The 21,493-nt window shown below is 30.5% G+C and overlaps 1 protein-coding gene across 3 annotated transcripts in view; it reads left to right on the top strand.

The window, feature by feature from the left end:
• LOC148272816 (uncharacterized) overlaps positions 1-21,493 on the top strand; it is a 168,879-nt gene that overhangs the window by 56,645 nt on the left and 90,741 nt on the right. Inside the window, exon 1 of one of the 3 annotated variants that reach the window (XM_088239538.1) lies at positions 15,957-16,129. The exons of the other annotated variants lie outside the window; for them this stretch is intronic. Within the exon in view, the coding sequence (XP_088095664.1) occupies positions 16,099-16,129 (31 nt within the window). The 5' untranslated portion in view covers positions 15,957-16,098. Of the gene's footprint in view, positions 1-15,956; positions 16,130-21,493 lie in introns of those variants that run through there. 3 annotated transcript variants of the gene reach the window in all.

Raw genomic sequence — 21,493 nt, 5'->3', positions numbered from 1 at the left:
TATTCTATGAAAGAAAACACGTGTTGTGGCTAAATTTACTAAAATCAGTTGGTGTTAACGAATCAATTATCTACAATAAAATTCAAAGGTTTTAATATACGCTTTATGAATGAAAAAGGTTTTTTGTTTCAAATATCATGAATGGTATGAAGACATTTGGAAATGATCTTCCTGTAAAGCATGTTGATCTGATAAAAACATCCCTAAATTCTTTATAAAGATAACGATGCATCTTGTGTGGACATATTAGGTTGACCATCATACTGTGCATAGAAAACGGGAAATTTTTAGAGCGGGTCTTGAGTGCTTCAGTGAAAGGAACTATTATCGCAACAAAACTTTTGATGTATAATTTTAGTAAAGTACGCATTCAATAACTGTAACAGTAACAAAATGCAACTGGATAAGTAATTTTTAAAAACTATCCACAGTATGTAAGAAACAAAAAATTATAGGATATTAAAAAAATATATAAAAAATACAGATATTGAGAAAGAAGCATAAAATGTAAACAATATTTGATCAAGGGGCAGATACATATCTACAAAAAATGAATAAATTGCTAGGTAAACAAGTAAAATTGAATAAAAGTGCAATTTATAGAAATTCAGTATAAAAGTTAAAAACATCTCTAGGTAAATTATCATTATCAATAATAATATCACTCAAGCTTGTAAATAAGTGGAACCAAAAAATTAAAAATGGATATAATTAGTAGTTAAAATAAGTAAACAGTATAAATTAAGTACATTTAACTATAATAAATACATTTAACTTTTTTATAATGATACCAGTCTCGAAGATGTCGCGAAAGCGATGAAACCGGTCACTGGATATTCCAAATTTGTGGATTAAAGTATCACTCGTGTTTTATTTATATAATAAAATAAATTAAGTCATTAACATTTCAATAATGTAGAAAGTGCTGATACACAAAACTAAAAAAGGAAATAAAAGATATTTTATGAGTTGAAACTTTTTTCTGTTGACGACTTTTAAGACTTAATTTTTAGGTTTCGATTCGTAATCTAGCGACAAAATATTTTTAAAAATGGAACAGAAATAATGTTTGTATTTTGTGACAAAATAAAAGACACAATTATATAATGGTCACCATAGCAAGGACCCAAAAATGGGATGAATTTTTTTTTGGTGACATCTTTATACAAACCACTGCGGTTAAAATATTTTAAATCAAATACTCGAACAACCTGTTTTTTTTTTGTTTGCGCTGGTTTGGTTAATTCTTTAAATATCACTACCTGCATATTATGTGGTTAATCGCTCTTGTTATTGGGGATAAATGTGTTTTGTCAAAAACTTAAATTGTACAAGTTGTTCTATCATTATCTGACCACAAATATAAAATTAAACACCTTTGTGTATTTTTTTGTAAACCTTTGTATATACGAATACAGTATAAAACAGGAATATATTTGAAATTGTTATTCCAAACATTTGTTTATCTAAGCTTTATGTAAAGACTGTTTATTACCGAAAAACAAATATAAAGTAAAGTAACCAGTTCTGTGTCCGGGAAGATGAAGGATACTCTTACCTGTGTGAAATAGAACCAGAATTCTGGATAGGAGTTGACTCGATGGCAACTCTCATGTCGAAGCCCCGAAAAAAGAAATCTAGTTAAAGAAATGTGCGCCTCGTAGTGTAGTGGTTGGCGTGTTCGCCTTCCCGGGTTCGATTCCCTGGAAGGCTGACGTAAAATATTTGTTTACAAAGGTAGTTATGCGTTTTTAAGAAAAAAGTCTTCCAAATTGTTGTTGCTTAAGACTGCTTTTAGTATAAACATGTATTTTGCATCCAATTTGTTCATGTTTTTAGGTATCTTCAATTTAATAATTTTGATACATTGTTTAAAATATTTTTTTAAAATTTAATGTCTTGTGATTTTTGTGACTCACATTTAATTGTTAACTGGCGAAGTTATATTTTAAATTTATTTCAACAGAGAGGGAAAACGTTTTTGAGAAGGGATTATGGAAGTCTAGGCATTTACACCTAGTAGGTGATTTGGTTCAGCCGGATGAATCTCACCAACATTATAAAGGTTTCAGCTCCTTTACTTCACAAAAATCAACAGATGGAAGAGTTGAGGAAATGTGGATGTTCAAACATGGACAGAATGGTAAATGTTACACAATGTGTAAAGTGGCCTTTTGAACCAGCCAATGGCAGGTCATAAGCCCTGTAAATGCCTAGACTTCCATATTCCCCTCCCAAAAACGTTTTCCCTCTCTGTTGAAATAAATTTAAATATGAACAACTCCCTAGGGAGAAAATCCAGCCAGTCTGCAAGCATTTGGACATACTCAAACATTGTTGAAGTTTTATTTTGTTTATATTTGGCTGCGCGAGTGCTTTTATTAGTTTGTCTTTTTTTAAATATAACACGTCTAGTTTCAACCTTAGAGATATTCGGAAATTTTCAATAAAAATCAGAGAGATATTGAAAATGCTTTGTATGTTTGTAATGCAATATGAAAAAGGATATATTAAAAAATATTAGTTGCGGCGATTTATTTAGCGTAATATTTATACATGAATGAATGAAGCTGACACCCTCACGAAAAATCTCGAAGGACATTCATAAAAAAACAATTGGAATTCAATACCTGGCAACCTATAAAATCCTTCCCGAACAAATAAAAAATATATTTTCATAATTGAATAATCGTCGCTGTTGGTCAGTTATTTGAACGAGGCGGGTTTTGTTTTTTGTAAGTTGTCCTAATTTCAAGGGGCATATTTTACACCACTGATCTTACCGTGGACCGCGGCAGTTGTTATGTTGTCGGAACAAAATGAAACACTTTTGATCACCTAATTCGAAGATTCTCTAACTTTTAATAAATTTACAAATTAACCTTAGACTGACATTTTAATGTAAGGGCCATTTTCGTTTATTTACACTCAACATGTTTTACTCTAAAGAGTGATGCCTTTTATCCAGAAATTTTTCCTTTGACCGATATTGTAACTTTTGGGGTCATTTTCAACGAGTTATAATCAAATGATTTTACTAATGTCCGTACAATCAAAACTCTTTATTGCTCAACTGTTCGCCCTTTTCTAGAATATGCCTCCGTGGTCTGGTCTCCATTCTATGCCAATCGCATAAATCACATTGAATCAGTCCAATATTGCTTGCTTCGAAAAATAGCGTGGATGCTCGGACTAGAGAGAGATAATTATTCTTATGCTGAAATAGAGTCAATTTAAAATATTTCTAGTCTACAAAAACGTAGAACTAATATTGACTCCATATATATGTTCGGCATACTAAATAGTATAATCGATGTTCTATCATTACTGGGACAAGTAAAATTCAATATTCCGACTCGTAGATTGAGAAACAATAAAGTACTGTTCATCGATCAGCATATAACAAACTATGGCCTTAATTCTCCAATGACCCGTCTTTTTCGTATTGTTGTTTAGGTTTACAACGATTTAAACGAGCACTAAATAAGTAGTCCAGATCTTGTCTTGATGTCCCTTTTGTTTGTCAATGCTTCTTTTCTTTTTTTTTATCTTTTAAACTTTTATTTCACTGTAATATTTAAACCCTATAAATTTTATACATGGACAATGTCCGTTAATAAATAAATAAATGACTTTAAAAAAATGGGGATCGAATTAATTTAACTTTGTACTGATTTTTTTACTACAGAACTAAAATACGAATGTTATTTAAGTACACAAATTTTGGATTTAAGCATCCCTCGTCTTTTATATCTCTGTTATAAAGTAAAATCAGCTTTCAACATGAATTTTCACTAAAAAACGCAGCTTTTTATTTTCCAACTATTTATAATTATTACATTCTACCCACTCATTATTGAAGGCAATGTAGGTAATTGCGTAAATAAATATACATGTTTGAGAGGCACGCACATATACACATCTTCACACATACTATGCTCACATATGCACACATTATCTCACTCTTTTACGCCCTTAATCACTCATCGTATCGTCGCCGTTCAGGCAAACGTCACTAACTCTAAAAACGACCGTTTTGAGTGAATGCCATTCGAAGGGTAAAATTGTGTTCTAAGGGAAAAGTCACTAAGGTAACTTAGAAAAAAAATATTTTATTCCGAATTGTGTGTTTTTTATATACTTAAAAAAAAACATATCGTTATAATAATTATTCATAAAGTTTCCTTCCTTCCACTAACTTTTATAGCTTGCATGTCTAAATTTTAGACACCTTGCCTTATTAAAAATTTCCAGATATTTTTTAATGTACGAAAAGGAAAAAAGTTACTTATTGAATTCATCAAAAATATAAAAATAAATTATGTTGTGTACATAAGACTTCATAAACACAAAAATCTGATTTTTACTTGGCCTCCAAACTTTCGAATTGCGATTTTTCAAGATGATGTTTTGGGTTAGTGACTTTTGCCTGAACGGAGACGATGTGTTTTTACAAATGTGCTATTATGACTCTAAATAATACGTTTCAATTAGTTGATATAGTCAATTGGCTAAAGTTTTGGTACTTAAAGTAGATAACATCATAACAAAATAAATAAATACGAGGAGTTTGAACCTCGGATCTCTGATTCGTAAGTCCACGATACTATTTACGGGACCATAACCCGGTTTTTCGAGAATATTTTTTTTGGTTTATTTTACAGCATAAAAATAATTTAAATTAGATTTTGTGATTTTTACTTTATTTGTTTTATTCATTTAGTAGCATATCTGATAAAATATCTTAAAAAAAAATCGAGTGGAAATTATTCGGCATCATAATAACTAGTTAATTCAATTGGCTGCCTTTTAGAAAAATTAATTCACCTGTGTAATTTTATGGGCCCGTGTGGATATATCTGATAAAAAATCTACAAAAAAATGAAGTGAAGATTATTCGGCCTCATGATGTACTAGTTAATTCAATTGGCTGTCATTTAAACAAATAATTAACCCTGTGTAATTTTATGGTCTTGTGTGGATTTTTAGGATCATAAAAATATGAAATGAGTCCATGAGCGGATTTTTATTGATTGATTTTATCTACATTTGGGGAATCTTTTTGCTCTCATCAGTTCCGTTCGCTGAACTAACAAGTATGGGAATGGGTTGAGTTAGACAGTTTTAAGCTGGGTGGCGGTGATTAAGGCAGAGCAGTTTTGAACGGAGATGAATGAAACTCGATAAACGGTCGTCCTCACATACTTTACCCACTTCGCCAACTTGAGGAATGAACTGGGGACGGTCGCCGCGACCGTTTGTGGTTACGACTTCAGACGGTTTCGATTGATCCTCCGATTCATGTATTCACAAAAGCAACGTTTTTCAACTGCGGTTTACCCTCTACGCAAATATCGACCGCATATTTTACAAAACGATTGATAAATTGGAAAACTAGTTCATAACCAATGCAAAAATACATTAACTTTGGAAAAAAAATGTTTGTTGCAAGATGCAAAATTAACTGTTAAAATGGAGTCCATGTGCAGACTATTAAGTATGGAAACGAAGAATGAAATTGAATAAACTAGGATGAAAGTAGACTGAATGGTATCAAAATGTGAATTCTCAAGCGAATGTGTTGTAAAATTACATACGATAGAAGTGTAAAACTTAAAACGTTATCTTCTATGCAACAAAATTAATTAAGATTCACCCCTATTGGAATTTAAATGAAGTGATAGGAAAATAATGATATTTTAGTAGACACATTATTTGCCTAACGGTCTATTTTACTTTTGCTTATTCTAATGGCTAATTCTATGACTTATGAATACAAAGTGAAATATTAATTTAACAGTCGAAAAATAAATAAATAAAGCAACTGAATACGCATCTTTTTTTTGTTTTTTGCATTCTATTCTAAGTTTGTTTTGCTACCAACCAAAAAATGACATTTTTTTGAATTTATTATAAAAAATCGTCATTTTAATGTATGTGCATACGTGTATGTAAATATATATAAAGAAGAAAAGTGTATATTTATTATAAGTAAGTATGGAAATAATAATAATGTTATGTAATAGGCAATAATTATTTGTGTGACAAATATATTCTACGTGTGTTAAGATGAACATTTTTACTAAAAATGATCTTGTTTAAAATTCAGCATCTTGTCTTTTTCAAAAATTTAACAGAACCTTTTATTAAAAAACCGTGACATATTTCGTCTTGTTTGGACATTTAGAACAAGGGATGAACACTTTTGTAATGTGATAATCTAACATAATGATATACCTTTTATTCTACCGACATTCTTTCATAATTGAAAAATTGTTACGTTGAATATATCATTTAAACTGAGTATTGGAATATTGACAGACTTTAACTAGATACGATACTTAAACCACACATGATATTTATTCCACGCAGTTTCAGTTTGCAAATAATCAAAACTTTTATGGTGTTTAGAGTTTTGATTTCCCCATAGAGCAACATATTTATTTTTTAACTACTACAATATTTTACCGTATTATAATTTTAAATTTTACCATATTATATTTTCCCGTAGATTCATTGTTAAATAAGCTCCCGACGTCACGTCATTGCGACATGTGTAGATCTATTATGATGGGTCCCCGTAAATTAATTATCACCCTCGAGACCTAGGTCTTTCAAGACCAGGCCTTCTGGGTGGAGGGCGAGTGGTATAATATCTATTATTGCTTAACCCCCTCCTCCAAGTTCAGGTCCTTGAAGTATCGAATTTTAGGGTAAAGAGGGAGTGCTCCACAACCTCAGGCTTAACTTTGTATCCGAGAATTGTTTTTTCTTTTCCGCAATGGGAAACTTTAATGTAAATAAACGTTTTAAATTGATTTTATTCAATTATTTAGTTGTAAAATTACATACTCATATTCTTTATCTGAATATACTGAAAAGCTAAAATTGCTTTATTTTTTGTGAGATAAAGCATCACAATCACTTACAATTTTTTTACGTGTTTTATCATCTACATTGCAGAACTTACATCTAGAAGTTTCAGAAATGTTCAATCTAGCAAGGTGTATATTTAGTCTGCAGTGCCCTGCAAGGGCTCTAGTGATAACCCTTACTTGGTTTCAGATTATTTTGATTGAGTCGAAGTCAAACCTTTGCAAGTACCACTGCAGTAATTTTTTGGCATGTTGCTGTACAGATTTTTTTATGCCAGATCGTTATACTCTGCTTATGGTCACACGATCTAAGTTTTTTACGAGGATCATATTTGAGTTTCATTTTACCTAAGAATTTTATTTGTATATACAACGATTCATGACGCAAGCTCATAATCGAGATTATCTGCAATTAACTGTATCAGTTCAGTGAACTATGCACCTCTACGACTAAAAAATATAAATAAATTGAATTATTATTCAGAATAGTTTGTTTTTTATTTTCTTTTTTTTGTACCACAACAGGCCAGGAGGCCCAATTATAGTAATGAATCAACACACAGTTCACCCAGGCTTGAAAAAAATCACATTAAATTTTTGTTTTCTCACCGGGAATCGAACCCGGAACCTCCTGTGTGTGGGTAAAGTGTATTAACCACTACATTACGTATTAAAAAAATGTAAATTGTGATTTATTTCATTAATACTTCACAACTATAAGATTAATGTTACATGCGTACGTTGATAGTAAAAATAGGTTTATTGGTTTTGGGTCTTCTACCAAAACATGAAAAACATACATATATGTTTAAGTATAGGACTTTTCTGAAAATGTAATACCAAAGCTTAGACATTCATAGGGGTGTTTTTTTTTTCTTTTTTAGGTCTTTTACAAAAACATAATAACATCGGCCGAAAACAAGATGCATATATGCATATTTGCATATATTTAATAATTATTATAACGAGCTTATATGAGTAAAAAGTAAAGTTACACCACATGTAAAGTGATAAAATTAAAACTATCATTTGCGTTCTTTCTGATTTACCCTAACAGTTCAAATAACTTACTTTTAATTCATGAGTTTACGACACTAGCTAAGGGATTACAACCCGGTTTTGGTTAACGTGCTGGGTTCGATTCCAAAAGGTGGTTTTACACTGCAACATCACACTGTTCCTTTACTGGCACCTGAAGTGTAAGACTGATCACATTACCTTCCATGCAATTAAAAACATATGTTGTGATTGGAGCATCAATGCACTGCCCTGTGTACCAGTGGGTACAGATAGGGAAATAGGATGATGGAAATGGTGTTTTTATTTTAACCATCAATAATGTACGACGACCAAGGATGTAGAAAGGGTTATAATAATAATACTATTTTTTTTCTAGTAAAATGTAAATAAAAACATATTTAATTTTCAAGTAACAATGTAGAGATAATTTACATGATATGTACAATACATCATTAAAAAAATAACATTTGAAAAATTCCTAAAAAAATTCAACATCAAAAACAATAATTAAAAAAAATAATTAACTCGTAAAGAGAGAAAGAAAAAAAATGAATAAAAATACGACAATAATTAATCATTATAATCTATGTTAAGTGAATATGTAAACCTGCCAATGAAAGCTCTGAAAATTCTTATATATTATCTTTAAAAGTCCTTTACTATTTTAGAAATAACTGTTATTCCTAACAAACTCCTTAGTGAGTACCTACAAATAAATTCACCATCTCAAAATTATACTGTTCTTTATTATAATCTTTGTTTTGAACGTGCAAATATTTCATCAAAAAAATGTGAACGCCAAGGAGGCAAAAGAAGACATGTTTCCTTCACAAACGATGTAATGAGTATTGTAACGTCTGATCATAAAATCCGTTTGAAAATCCGTTTGAAAATCCATTTGAACATGAGGGAAAGAAAACCAAGTAAGGCAATTATCCACAAAATTAAATGCTTTCTGATACGCGCTTATAACGTGCTTATCTATTAAATTATACATCATTGCTTTATGCGTTATTTTTGTTGTTTTGGTCTGGAGTAATATAAAGTGTGAGGGTATGGTCTTCTTCCCTTTTCATCATACTCAATATTAGTCTTTAACTTCATTCTTATATCCCGACGATTAGCTACATTTTCGCTGGGAATTATTTGAACCCTGTTCATGTAAAAATGTTCATCTGTCTTCAGCGGTATATAAATCATGGTGGAGTTTGTCGTTTTATTTTTGTTGAATTCGTCCCATTCTTCTTTGAGCACGGGATCATTATCAAATGTTAATCTTGTCAATAGCCGCCTTTTAAATAATTCTGTCATATACAGCGGAAGTACATCAAAACTTTCTTGCATTTTAAACAGTATTGAATGAATGTTAAAAAACTGTTTTGTGACTTGAATAACACTGATATTGACAAACAGAACCAACAAATTTTTGACAAATTGAAAAAAATATAAGTATGATTCTATTTTCAAAATATTTTTAGTTCTTTTTCGCATTTGGATACCTACCTATAATAAATATTTTCAGAAAATGATTAGAACAGAGTGAATTGTGATGTTGAGGTGCGATCTTTTTGTGTTACGTGTCGGAAATCGGTGTATGACAGGGTTACAAATTATGGAATTAGATGAATTTGGTCATGCCATGTCTCTGTCGATATTTTTAGTTTTTTGCCTCCATTTTCTCACGCATTTGCGTCGTGAATCCTTTTAGCCGTTCTTTCACTATCCATTGTCCATGTCCAAACCAATGGAGCACTCTTTCCTTGATTTTATCCATAATTTTTGTCTCAGCCTTACATAGGTGCATGGAACTTGACATTTGTTTACCTATCGTACACCTTACATTTGCCTGAGAGATTGCATTTCGACAGCATTTAGCCTACTTTCATCCCTGTTTTTCTAAAATTTGATCACATACATTAGGATCGGCATTGGAACTCCATTGTGAACTGCCTATTTTGCCTCCAGGGACAAACGTTAAAAAAAATTTATTTTATCAAAAAAAAAAAAAATTCATTATTATTTACAAATACGTGTTATAATTTTATGTTTAAGTGCGTTGTACAATTACAGTATTTTTAAAATCTTTTTTATGACAAGGGTTACAAAAATATCCATACAAGTATGTTTGTTCAAAAATCAATTGATACTGCATGGAATTTACAATGGGCTAGATTTCATATGATTGTTTAATTTATTAGGCAATAAACAAAGCAAAGGATAAATAAAATTAATAAAAATTTGTAGAGATTCACTAGGATGATTTAAGTAAACAATAATTAAATAAGCGTTTCCATGGCATAATTGATAAGATGCTTGCTTCGCGCAAGGGAATTCCACGTCCGATTCTTGCTGACCATCGCAATAGTTGGTCATTTCCTTATCCATACCCAGAGGTGCGCAGGGCACTACATTTGTGCTCCAATTAAGTAGTAAAGTAAAAATAATTATTTTTTATTTTTGCTGGTGGTTCATCTAAACTGCCTAACTTGGGATAGCTTCCCCGTTGTAAGGCAGTAAATTATGTTTTTTATAATAATACTAAAAATTAATTACAGTTTCATTATTATTTATGCTTTTTCAGTCTTAAAATAAAATAATAAAATATACAATGAAAATATATATGATACCAAAATCTCTATATCCTTAGTCCAAAGTCATTACTAGTAAGACAAGAAATCAACTTACGTCCTTCTACACCGGACAACAATTTCTCTACTCCCTCCGACCAATACCTACATATTAAAAATGCAGTCAACACCTTCCTCAGCCTGGCAATCCCACCACATTTCCATGAATCTGGGATAAGGTTATATATCCTCGGGCCTATATAAAATTGCTGCTTTTGAGACAAAAAAGTATTAACTCCTCTCTGTAGAATCAGATCCTTATTGGAGTGTCTAGTATTATGAATATGACAAACCATTGCGTATTTTTTCCTATTGAGATGCGTGACCGCTACTGACCTCAATATAAACTGTTAACGAATATCCAGCACTTGAAATTCTTTGAAGAGCAAATCACCTGGGTATCGGGAAGGGTTTTTTGAATAAAACTCTTATCACTGATTTTTGAGCTACAGCTGCTAAAGCCATAATCGTTTAAATGCAGCTTCCCTAGCCAATTCGACTATACGTCAGTGTTGAATTTACCAATTCATAAAACAATTGGTTTATTTTTTTTTCTTTTTAGTATATTTCTTAAAGGCATGAAAAAATTAATCAAACGTTGTATTTAATCAGAAATTTCTTCAGTCTGTAGGTTCCATCTCATGAATTTATCTATTTTTAAACCCAAATATTTTACACGAGTGACAATTTTTTTTTATATTTTCCACTTGCAATTTATATTATTCATGCAATGATATAATTTAAATTCATACCCAGAGCTTGGTTGTCTTACCGAAGAAGGGCTGAAACAAATAAACTTTGTTTTTTTCTGCATTCAGAGTAAGCAAATTGTCGTTTAACCAATTGTTAACCCTTATCATATCTTCGTTAGCTTTGTCATGAACTTCTGTCCAAATTGTCTCACTGTATATTAATACTGTATCACCAGCGAAAGATATTATTTGTCCAAGAGATTCACTCCTACAAAGTCCGTCAATATATACTAAGAACAGTAGTGGTCCCAATGTACCACCCTGGGGAACACCATAATCTAACTCAGCAGCATCACTTAGTTCATCGCCAATTTTTACTTTAATTACAGCACATTCCGTTAATCACGATCAGAAGATACAGGAATAGACGCCAATACCAACATGTTGGGTATAACCGGTTAGAAGATTATCCCAATCTGAGATTAGTTAATTAAAGTTATTCAGAAAAGAGAAATACCACATACTACGAATACCGATAAAAATATGTGAAATGGATTGGTTGTATTTTCAAAATCAATATAGATATTGTGGAAAATGTTTTCATACATGGCCATTAAAATAAAAAAAACTGTTTTTAAAAACGCGCTATGTTTGGCTTTGACAATTGTGACGTAAAGATTTGTGATGATATTCTATTTAATTTTAAACAGTTACAAACACAGTTCAAAATTTACCCGATTCGAATCATGACGTATTGTGGGCGTTGTCAATGCAATGAACCGCGTTTGCGAGGATTAAAAAATATTATTTATTACAATAATAAGTAGAAAAAATATTTTTTCAAAGTATATCATAGAACCTTATTAATTTTAAATTGTTTAAAACAAGATAAAAAATTGGTGAAATCATAGTATAACAGCCCAGAATAATCTATCAAAGTAATAAATATGTCAATAGTTAAATATTTCATTTCCAATACTCGCATGACTAACTAAATGAGTATAACTATGATGAAGTACAGCCATGACAAATTTAAGTGAGTCAAAAAATAATCCTATAAAGTTTATTGTTTTTTAATGCTTTTTTTACGCTCTGATGCGATTTCATTCATAGATTTGCCAACTGTTAATAATACATGACTACAAGTGAAGTTCATGGTCTACTCGTAATCATAAGCAGCTGACGAAAGTTGTCTTAATACCTAATAGCTATTTATAAAGTACTATTTTTATGACATTCGCAAAATACATACTTACCCATAAAGAGCTTAAAGAAAGTGATTATAGTAATCTAGAGTAAGATTTACCTAAATGTTAACAAAATAACAATAGTTTTACTTAACACACTTATTTAAAAAAAAAATATATCTTTAATCTCTTTACTAAAGTGGTCAAATTCGAGTTACGCGGTAAAGGATTGCAGTTGAAGTAATATTATGTTACTGAATTCTTTTTGTATTTAAATTTAATTGAAACTCTCTAATAAGGAAAAAAAATGGTTTTGCCTTTTTAAAATGCAATTTTCCTAATCGTGCCCTTAAAAAATAATACAGTTTAAAGTTTAAGTATTTTAATTTTGACATTCATAGTGGCCATTCGACGGCATTAACATTTTGCTAAAGACATACTATACAAATGAAATAATTATAAACAATGTATTTTTCTTTCATTGAAAAGGGTTTTAAAGTTTCGACGACGTCGGGTTTCTACCACAAGTTGGTAACTACATTTTACTAGTTGTGAGATATTGCATTTTTAAGGCTAAAAGCTCATCCCAAACCAACAATTTAAATGAAACTGCAAACTGAATATTATAAAATATTATTTTTTTACTCATAAAATATGAAATATTTTTATTTACTTTTAAAATAAAGATTGTTTAATGTCATTTATGAAGACATCTTTTTTTACGAAAATTTATAGTTACTAACTTGTGCCAGAAACTCAACAATATCAACGAACAATTTTAAAAAAATATCAAAGAATTTGTTTGATTTAAAATGCTCGTTATTATTTCAACTATTGTCTTTAAACGTTGGAACAAATTTTACTTACATACTGCGTCTTTATATGAGTGCAAATGTATATTTCAAAGGAATACCAAATTATCGGTGGCCTCCGTGGTGTAGTATTCAAGACGCTTGACTCAAGCACAAAAGGTTCTGGGTTCGATTCCCGGTGAGAACACAAAAACTAAAATGTGACTTTCTCAAGCCTGGGTGTTCTGTGATGTAACTCACCACTGTAATAGGGCCTCCTGGCCTGTTGTGGTGCAAAAAAATAAAACTAAAATAAAATATTAATCTTCCCAATGAACTAAAAATTATTCAAACTTTTATATCACTAAATAAATAAAAAATAAATTTCAAGAATATTTTTGTACCCGAGTTACAACTGTTACAAGTTTTTTTTTTTATTCTAATATATACATTCGAAATATTCGAAACTTCAAATTACTAAATAGCTAAAACAGTGTAAAGCACAAGAGCTAGTCTCTTTTTGGAAAGTTACAGTTTTAATTATTAATTCAATATTTAAAAGTAGATTGTAATAAAAAAAACATGAATCATTATGCAATATAATAATTAACAAATAAAAAATCTGAATTTATTCTTAATTTCAAGCGGCGTTATGTAAATATAATGGTAATAAAAAAACACTTTTTAATTATGTACTTATATCTTCTATCAGAAATACATTTGATTTTTTTTTTCGTTGTGTTTTTTTTTTTCTCACACTTTTTTGAAAGAGCGGCATTCAAAATTGATTGTAAAAATCTTATGAATTTATTACTTTTTTATGAAACTGCAGCCTTAATAATATATTATCATTATATGCCAAACATATATTTTAAGCATAAAGGGAACAATGAGTGATATAAATTTTTTCGAAACATCATTTCACTTTCAAAGTTTCAAAATTTATCATGAAAAGCGTCTCCACTTACGAAATAAGAGTAAAAACCTATCCTTAAATATTACGCCATAAGGAAATTAATCTTGCAGGAATTCGGAAACGGATGGGAGTGAGTCAATCTTTTAGTTACTAGTTATCCGGCCACGTGGCGGCCCGGCGGTTCCTTAATCAAACTTTTACATTTTGCCGCCACCATAATTTGATTCGATTAAGCATTGATTTATCAGCATCCAATTTGTAATTTGCAGATTGATCAAATAAAGCGGCTTTATGTGGTTTAATAAAAACCGTATAATTTTTTTATTCTCAAGAACCTCAGCATCGAATCAAGATTTTGTAACTTGTTTTCACAGAAGGCACCTATCTGTGCGGTAAAGGGAAATGTTTTTTTTTCTTTTGGGGCAGTATCATTTAAATTGACCCATTTCCGTATCAATTTATTTGTGATGACTTATACCAAATTGTGTTGGTTTAGCGGTTAGCGATTTAATAATGAAGTAAACATATTTTTTAATTTGCTAAAACTACCTACCCGAAGGTTTGATTTATATGTTAAGTGGGTGGTTAGTCGGTAAAATTTATAAACTAATAGTAGTAGTTGAATATATTTTATTTATTTATATGCGCATTCACAAAACTTAAGATTTAAATCCTACTTCTTGTTACCTTTATCGTGTGCTAGGTCTACGTAATTGCCTATACTGTATTTCAGTAGTCAGATGGCAGAAGCGACCAACTGTGATTTTCAAAACGGTTCAGGAGAGCTGAAATACGACTTAATATCAAGACTTCAATCCACGAACAAAAATATTAAAGTATTGCTTTTCAATACTTATTTACCATTATAAATTATACTGTTTTTTCAAAAAAAAATATTTGTGTATTATTGAAATATTTATGAATAGTTTTGAAATCTAAAAAAACAGAAAAAATTAAAGATGGTCCCTTCCTGATTACCTAATTATTATTACTATTATGTCCAAATAAATAAACCAGCCCCGTGATATTCGACTGAGAATGGCCCATTTCACACATTTCGTCCAAATCCAAACGGCACTGTAAAATTAGAGTAAATAAACATATGTACCTATTTTCTTTGAATTTATTCAAAATAACTTATTAGAGTAATACTGTAAAAAAGTTATTGAAAAACAATGTTACCCAGAGGACCTTAAATACTCCCTTTAGGCCCGGTAGGGTAAAAGTAATGCCGATGTGTCATATATATTTAGATTTGTCTCATAAACGCTATTACATTTTTTGAAAAAAATCTCAATTGTCAAAATGAAAATTGGGTCGAGGTGTCTCGACGCAACACACGAGAGCAATGTTATTCTACCCATACAATATTCTTGTACGCAATAAGTGGTAGAAAGTTCCTCAACACATCACTCCACAACAGAAAAGTTAAGAACAGTTTTTAAAAAATTGCGATACGGCATTTTCTAAAAATATATGTCTTTGGGAGAGAAAACTGCCTAGTTTAATTTTTCGTAAAGAAATCAATACTAAAAGCCTTAGAACGGGGAAGCTATCCCTAGCTAGGCAGTTTTGATGAACCACCCGCAAAAATAAAAAATATACATGTTTACTTTTACTATTTAATTCATTTGTTGTATAAATAATTCATTGTAAATTGCTGTAATAAATATCTAAAAAATAAATTTCAAAAAAATAAAATAATAATAAATAAATAAATAATGGCACTTGACAGTTCTTATACATACTTTTTCATGTCTTTTTTTAGTGGCAACAGTTGAAATCCAAACTGGGGTATGACAGAACAGCGCATATTCGATTTTTTGAATATTTAACAAAAGCCACGCCACTAATTTGACATTGTGATGTCAGCTGTTAAACTTGTGTTTTTTTGGTTTACTTACGTAAATTTTTTGTTATTATTCAAGTGGATTAGATAATTGAAATGGATCTTTCAAGAATTTTATTTGGTTCAAGAGAATATGTATGAATGGTTCAATACTCGAAAAATAGATGTTCAGGTAAGCCATTTTTATTACTTACTCTCCGTTATATTTTTTAAATTTAAACCATCTCGATTTTAAATTAAGCCGGAATTTGACTGACTCTTGACGCCGTATAAAATAAATGTTTTTGCTTTCGATTACATGTAAATTGAATTACTCGTTAAAGCCAAAGTAGTGTTTAAAATGACATAACCGGCTTTTTTTGTTATTTATTTATATATTTCGACGGCAATCATTAACTGTTGTCAAATGCGTTTTTTTATGTTATTTATTATCATAATTTCTCTATCCACATATAGTGGTGCATAGGGCGCTGTGTTAACACCTTAATTTAAGTGAATCTAGATCATTTATGTCACATGGAAGGTAAGGTGATCAGTCTTACGCTTTGGGTGCCAGTTCACAATATTGTGTTGAACCACCTTTAAAACCGATATTTCACGTCCACCTTATCAGGAATCAAACCCAGGAACATTCGAATGGTAGGCGAAGGCGCCAATCACTGCGCAACGAGGCTGACGCGCTCAATTGACTTTATCCGGATTTATACCTGAGAATAATGATCGATATTATTATGACAGTTAATATCATTTTATGTATTGGATTTTTTTTCATTTACAGTATAAATAGTTAATTTTATTTCTAGCTTTTTGATTATCTCCTTTCAGCACAAATATGCTAAGGCTACCAGATTACAGAAAGCTCCTTCCGGAATATTTTCTCGTTCGACAAACAGCAATTTTTCAGAATTCTGAAAGGGACTTATGTACTTAAATGCAGTGTGCTGTATATGGTGCTCAAACTGCAGTATTTAATATTATCTGGACTTGCGTTTAAAACGGATTAATCATGTAGCCTTCATGTATTGCTGACACGCTGTGATTTAAGTATCAATACAATGCCCTATGCATCACTTAATAGTGAGTAAGGATGTAATGATGGTGATTTATTAATCTTTTCTATTTATATATTATATGACTGATCAGTCAAGATGCATGGTGTTTTTGATAATATACAATTATTTGGATTCTTGATTATTAATCACATCTGCGCCAACCTTCCGAGGTCGCGAATTCTTGGCATAGCTCAGTGCGAAGAATTATTGAAATTTTACAAGACGTTATGACTAACCTATTAGTAGTTTGTGAAATGTTTGATTTAAAATTGGTTCTACACTTTTTTTTAAATGTCTGATTTGCATAATTTTTAAACCCTGCTTCTAATAAACAAGGTTTATATTTGCGGGATATATAAACGGATAGTAATTTATTTGTTCACTTCAAAAAAAAATTATATTAAATTTATTTCAATGAAAATTTTTTTTGGTTGATATAATATGAAAGGATCAGGTGGGATGTTTCGGTTGTGGCCTGTTTTAGGAGCTTTTTGTCATTTTCTGATGAGAAAACCACAGAAAACTCGTCAGGAGAAGGCGGACTGTTGTCTTTCGTCAACAGATATTCCGATCTACTTGAAGAGTGTTCGGCATTTGGTGTCCTGCTATCATTGATACATTTTATTGCCTTTAATATATTTGTCATATATAATGTTACCTCTCTTGACAAGTTCTTATGACTAATTACAACATGAACATCGTGTTAATGGTTCAATACTGCAAGCTTTCATTGTCCCTGAACAAGCACAACCGTAAGACTGATCTCCTCGTCTTTCACAATAGATACACTACAACCAGAGTAGAAATGCAGTGCCACTGCATTGCCTTGTTACTCCACTTAATCTATAAACTTCACATTGCAAAACTTTCAGTAAAGACAAAAAACTGGTTACTTTTAAAGTTACGTATATTAATTGAACGTTGTTATGCAGAAAATAGCCACAGTCTACAATTTTGAAAAAAATATATATTAGTGTTATTGGGTGCAGTAAGGTTGATTCTATGTTCTGCTTAAAACAGTTAGACCGTTTTCATACAAAAATCTGTAATAATTACCTTCTGAAAATAGTGTCAATCACAAAAACGGCATTTCTTATTTTGCAGAAAATACCCACAGCACTAGAAAAATTTTACACTACTTTAAAAATCATTCAAACTGGTCAAATACATAATAAAATTTTTGTTTGTAATACAAAAAAAAATGCGTTCATTGTTTATCATTTGTCAAAGTTAAAAACATTCCGACTGTTGTGTAGATTTGATTATTGACTCTTTTCATAAAAATGCCATTATCTCGGTTTCACTTTTGTATGGTTGGCTGCTTAGTGCATAACTACGTTCAATTTTTTTTATCCATTCATCCTAACTAAATGCGGGACTTTAGTCTCACCGAGTTCAGATCTGATATTTTTTATGAAATGTTTTTTAAATGCAGAATTCAACACCACGTTATTAATTTTTTACTATGTCTTTTACTTTTTGGTTTATTTTTACTACGTATTTAACTGGGTTTTTTAAAAATATGTTTTTACTATGTTTTTTCTAAATTTTTTGCTCTGTTTTTTTGCCATGCATTTTACTATGTTTTTCACTACGTTTTTACCTTAATTTAATGTTTTTATGTAATGATTAGGTAGTGTTTTTATATGTTTTTTTGACTAACTCAGAACAGAGTAAATAATCCTAGTGAGATAGTCAAATCAACTCTGTATACATGTATACTTTTACGCATGGAATATGATTATAAATAAATAAATAAAATAAGCCAATTTTGTTGAAAATTGGCTTATAAAACAGTTTTTAAATCAAAGTATCGAATTGCGATTCTTTTAAAAGAATAAGCTGATTTGAAAAAAATCTTTTGAGAAATACTACTGTTTTTGCAAAATTGATAACGGTTTTTGTACGTGCATATACTCTTTTTGTACTTGCATGTACGTCAATTACTTTTCGTGCAAATCTATTACTTTGCAAATGAGAGGCTTAAAGTTTTTTTATTTAAATATTGATTCCCCCTTTTATCCGAATTATTTACGTCTATAAATTATTTAAACATTTTTGTATGTTTAATGATTAAAATATCTCAAAATCGTAATGGTAATAGTTTTTGTAAGACATATTGATGTCTGATACGTGTAGTGTCTTAGGTCAGAAACTCGCGGCTCTATATAGTGTAAAAAGCTTCGACCGCCCACCCAGAACTAACTTTATATTGAAAGTCTAGTCCACGACAAATTAATTGAGCATTTTAAAATGCCAATGCCGAAATGAATAAAAAACTGCTAGAAAGGTATCTAAATCCACTAATGAAATCTATGCCTTGACCACTATCTCACAGTTTAGAAAAATATTGGAAAAGGGCTACTAAAGCCGCGTATCTGCACAACAAAACTAAATCAAATAACTATCCAAGTGTTTTATTTAATGTGCTCGAATTTTTTTTTTGACTCAGTGTTACCTTGCATAACAGATTTTTAGAAACACCGCGACTTCGCACAAGAATCATCTTTGCAAATGCGGAAAACCTACGTAGACGTTTTTTCGAGCAAATCAGGTGTCACTTTATTGGGCGATATATTATAAAAACTTTTTTTTTAATCGCTTAACTTTCATTTGTACTGACGTTTCGGTGTGACCCTTTTAATGAGTGTACAAATGTTCTCTGTCGAAAATCTCGTTGATGTTTTCTGTAGGTATTGTTGAATTGTTGGCATGTAGCTGCAAGCAAAATTATGTCGTTTGGCGGGTATGAGAAAAAGCGGCTTTAGCTTTGACGGTCAGTGGCGTGTTTGTTGAACCATTTTTTTAATGTTTAAAATTTGGCGGTCTTCGTTTTGTTATACCTACGGAGGAATTGCAAATTTTACTGAAGGGCCGATGTATTTTATTAATAATATTATTTTATTAATAATTTAGTGATTAAAATACTTGATTATTAAAAAAGGATAAATTTCCGATGGTAAAAGTACCATTTTTTATTCAATCATCATTCATAATTATATATATTGAGGTATTTCTTTAAATACTTTTTACTGAAAAAATGTTTAATTATTAATTAACATAAAAATTTTTGCTCCAACATCGCTTTTTTAAAAGCCAAAAAATCAAATTCACCATTAATTCTGATGTATTTCTTATGTTTATTTGAGTAATGAAGGTTTTTATTTACATAACTCATAATTTTTTTTTATTTACCAAAAACCTTAATTATCAAGTCCCACTGACCTGCATAAAATGAAGTTCGTCAGCGGTGCTTAAAGTTAAGTTCTAATATTTATACATAATCTTATCTTTTAAATTTTATAGCATATAAAAAACTCTTATTACCACGGATAAAAAAGAAAATATGTATAGTGCATTGAAATTCGGTGCACAAATTGAAAAACACAAATAAAAATTTGTCCAAATAACAAAGGAAAAACACAAAAAAATTATACAAAAACCACCTTCTAAAAGCAACATTGTTAGCTTACATCTTTCTTTTGAGCCTGATAAAGTAATACTTAAATACGTTTTAAGTATTATAAATTAACATAATTATAATTTTCAACATAACTTAAAAATACTTTGCTTTCTAATTAGGGTGAGTAAACCTGTTTTAAGTAAGTCAAAAATATATTATTTTGCCAACCTAAAACACAATATATAATACGTACGACAACACAATATATAAACGCAATACAACATTTAAACAACATTTACATTTTAAATTACGTTTTCAAATAATAACATGGGACCCGAAACGTAAAACTGACCACATTATCTTCCCGTAACAGATAGTCACTTTACATTAAATTTAAGGTTATAGTGTCCAGTGCATCATCAAGTACGGATAAAAATATGATGTTGGTGTTGATTAATTTTATTTGTGTAATTTTGAAGAATTTTCCAATTCTATAAATTATTTTTTGTCTATGATTTATAAGGTATTATTCCTTTAAAAAAATTCAAATAAACCGTCCTTATCTTGATAGTTTTTGCGTTTATTGAATAGGTGTTTTAAATAATAACTGTAACAACTGAAAAAGTACTTCTTCTTCTTCTTCAGCCTTCTGTCCTCCACTGCTGAATATATGCCTCTTCAATATCCTTCATTTTTTTTTGGTCGGTTTCTGCTTGCAGCCAATTTTTACCCCCACAGCAATCATGTCGTCGGGCCATCTTTTTTGAGGTCTTCAGACGCTTTGCTTATTCTCCCAAAGTCTCTATCTTTGAATTTTAGGGGTCCATCTTGTGAGGTCCTGTCTCGCAACAAGTCCTGCCCATTGCCACTTCAGTTTTGCTGCGCAATCCATGTTATTCGCTATTCTAGTTTTATTTCTAATTTCTTATTTCATATTTTGTCTCTTATGCTTATACCAAGCACGGATCTTTCCGTGGATGACTGTGTGCATTTGAGCTTTTCAACATTTCTTTTTGTGAGGGCCATGTTCTCTCATGTAAATGTAGACACAAGAAAAAGTACATAAATTAATATTGAATTT

The sequence above is a fragment of the Micrasema longulum genome, unplaced genomic scaffold, assembly GCF_059751315.1.
Source record: "Micrasema longulum isolate JH-2025_06_02 unplaced genomic scaffold, ASM5975131v1 h1tg002182l, whole genome shotgun sequence".
Lineage (NCBI taxonomy): Eukaryota > Metazoa > Arthropoda > Insecta > Trichoptera > Brachycentridae > Micrasema > Micrasema longulum.
Note: the sequence above shows the minus strand (reverse complement) of the source record. Positions and strands in the feature narration are given on the sequence as shown.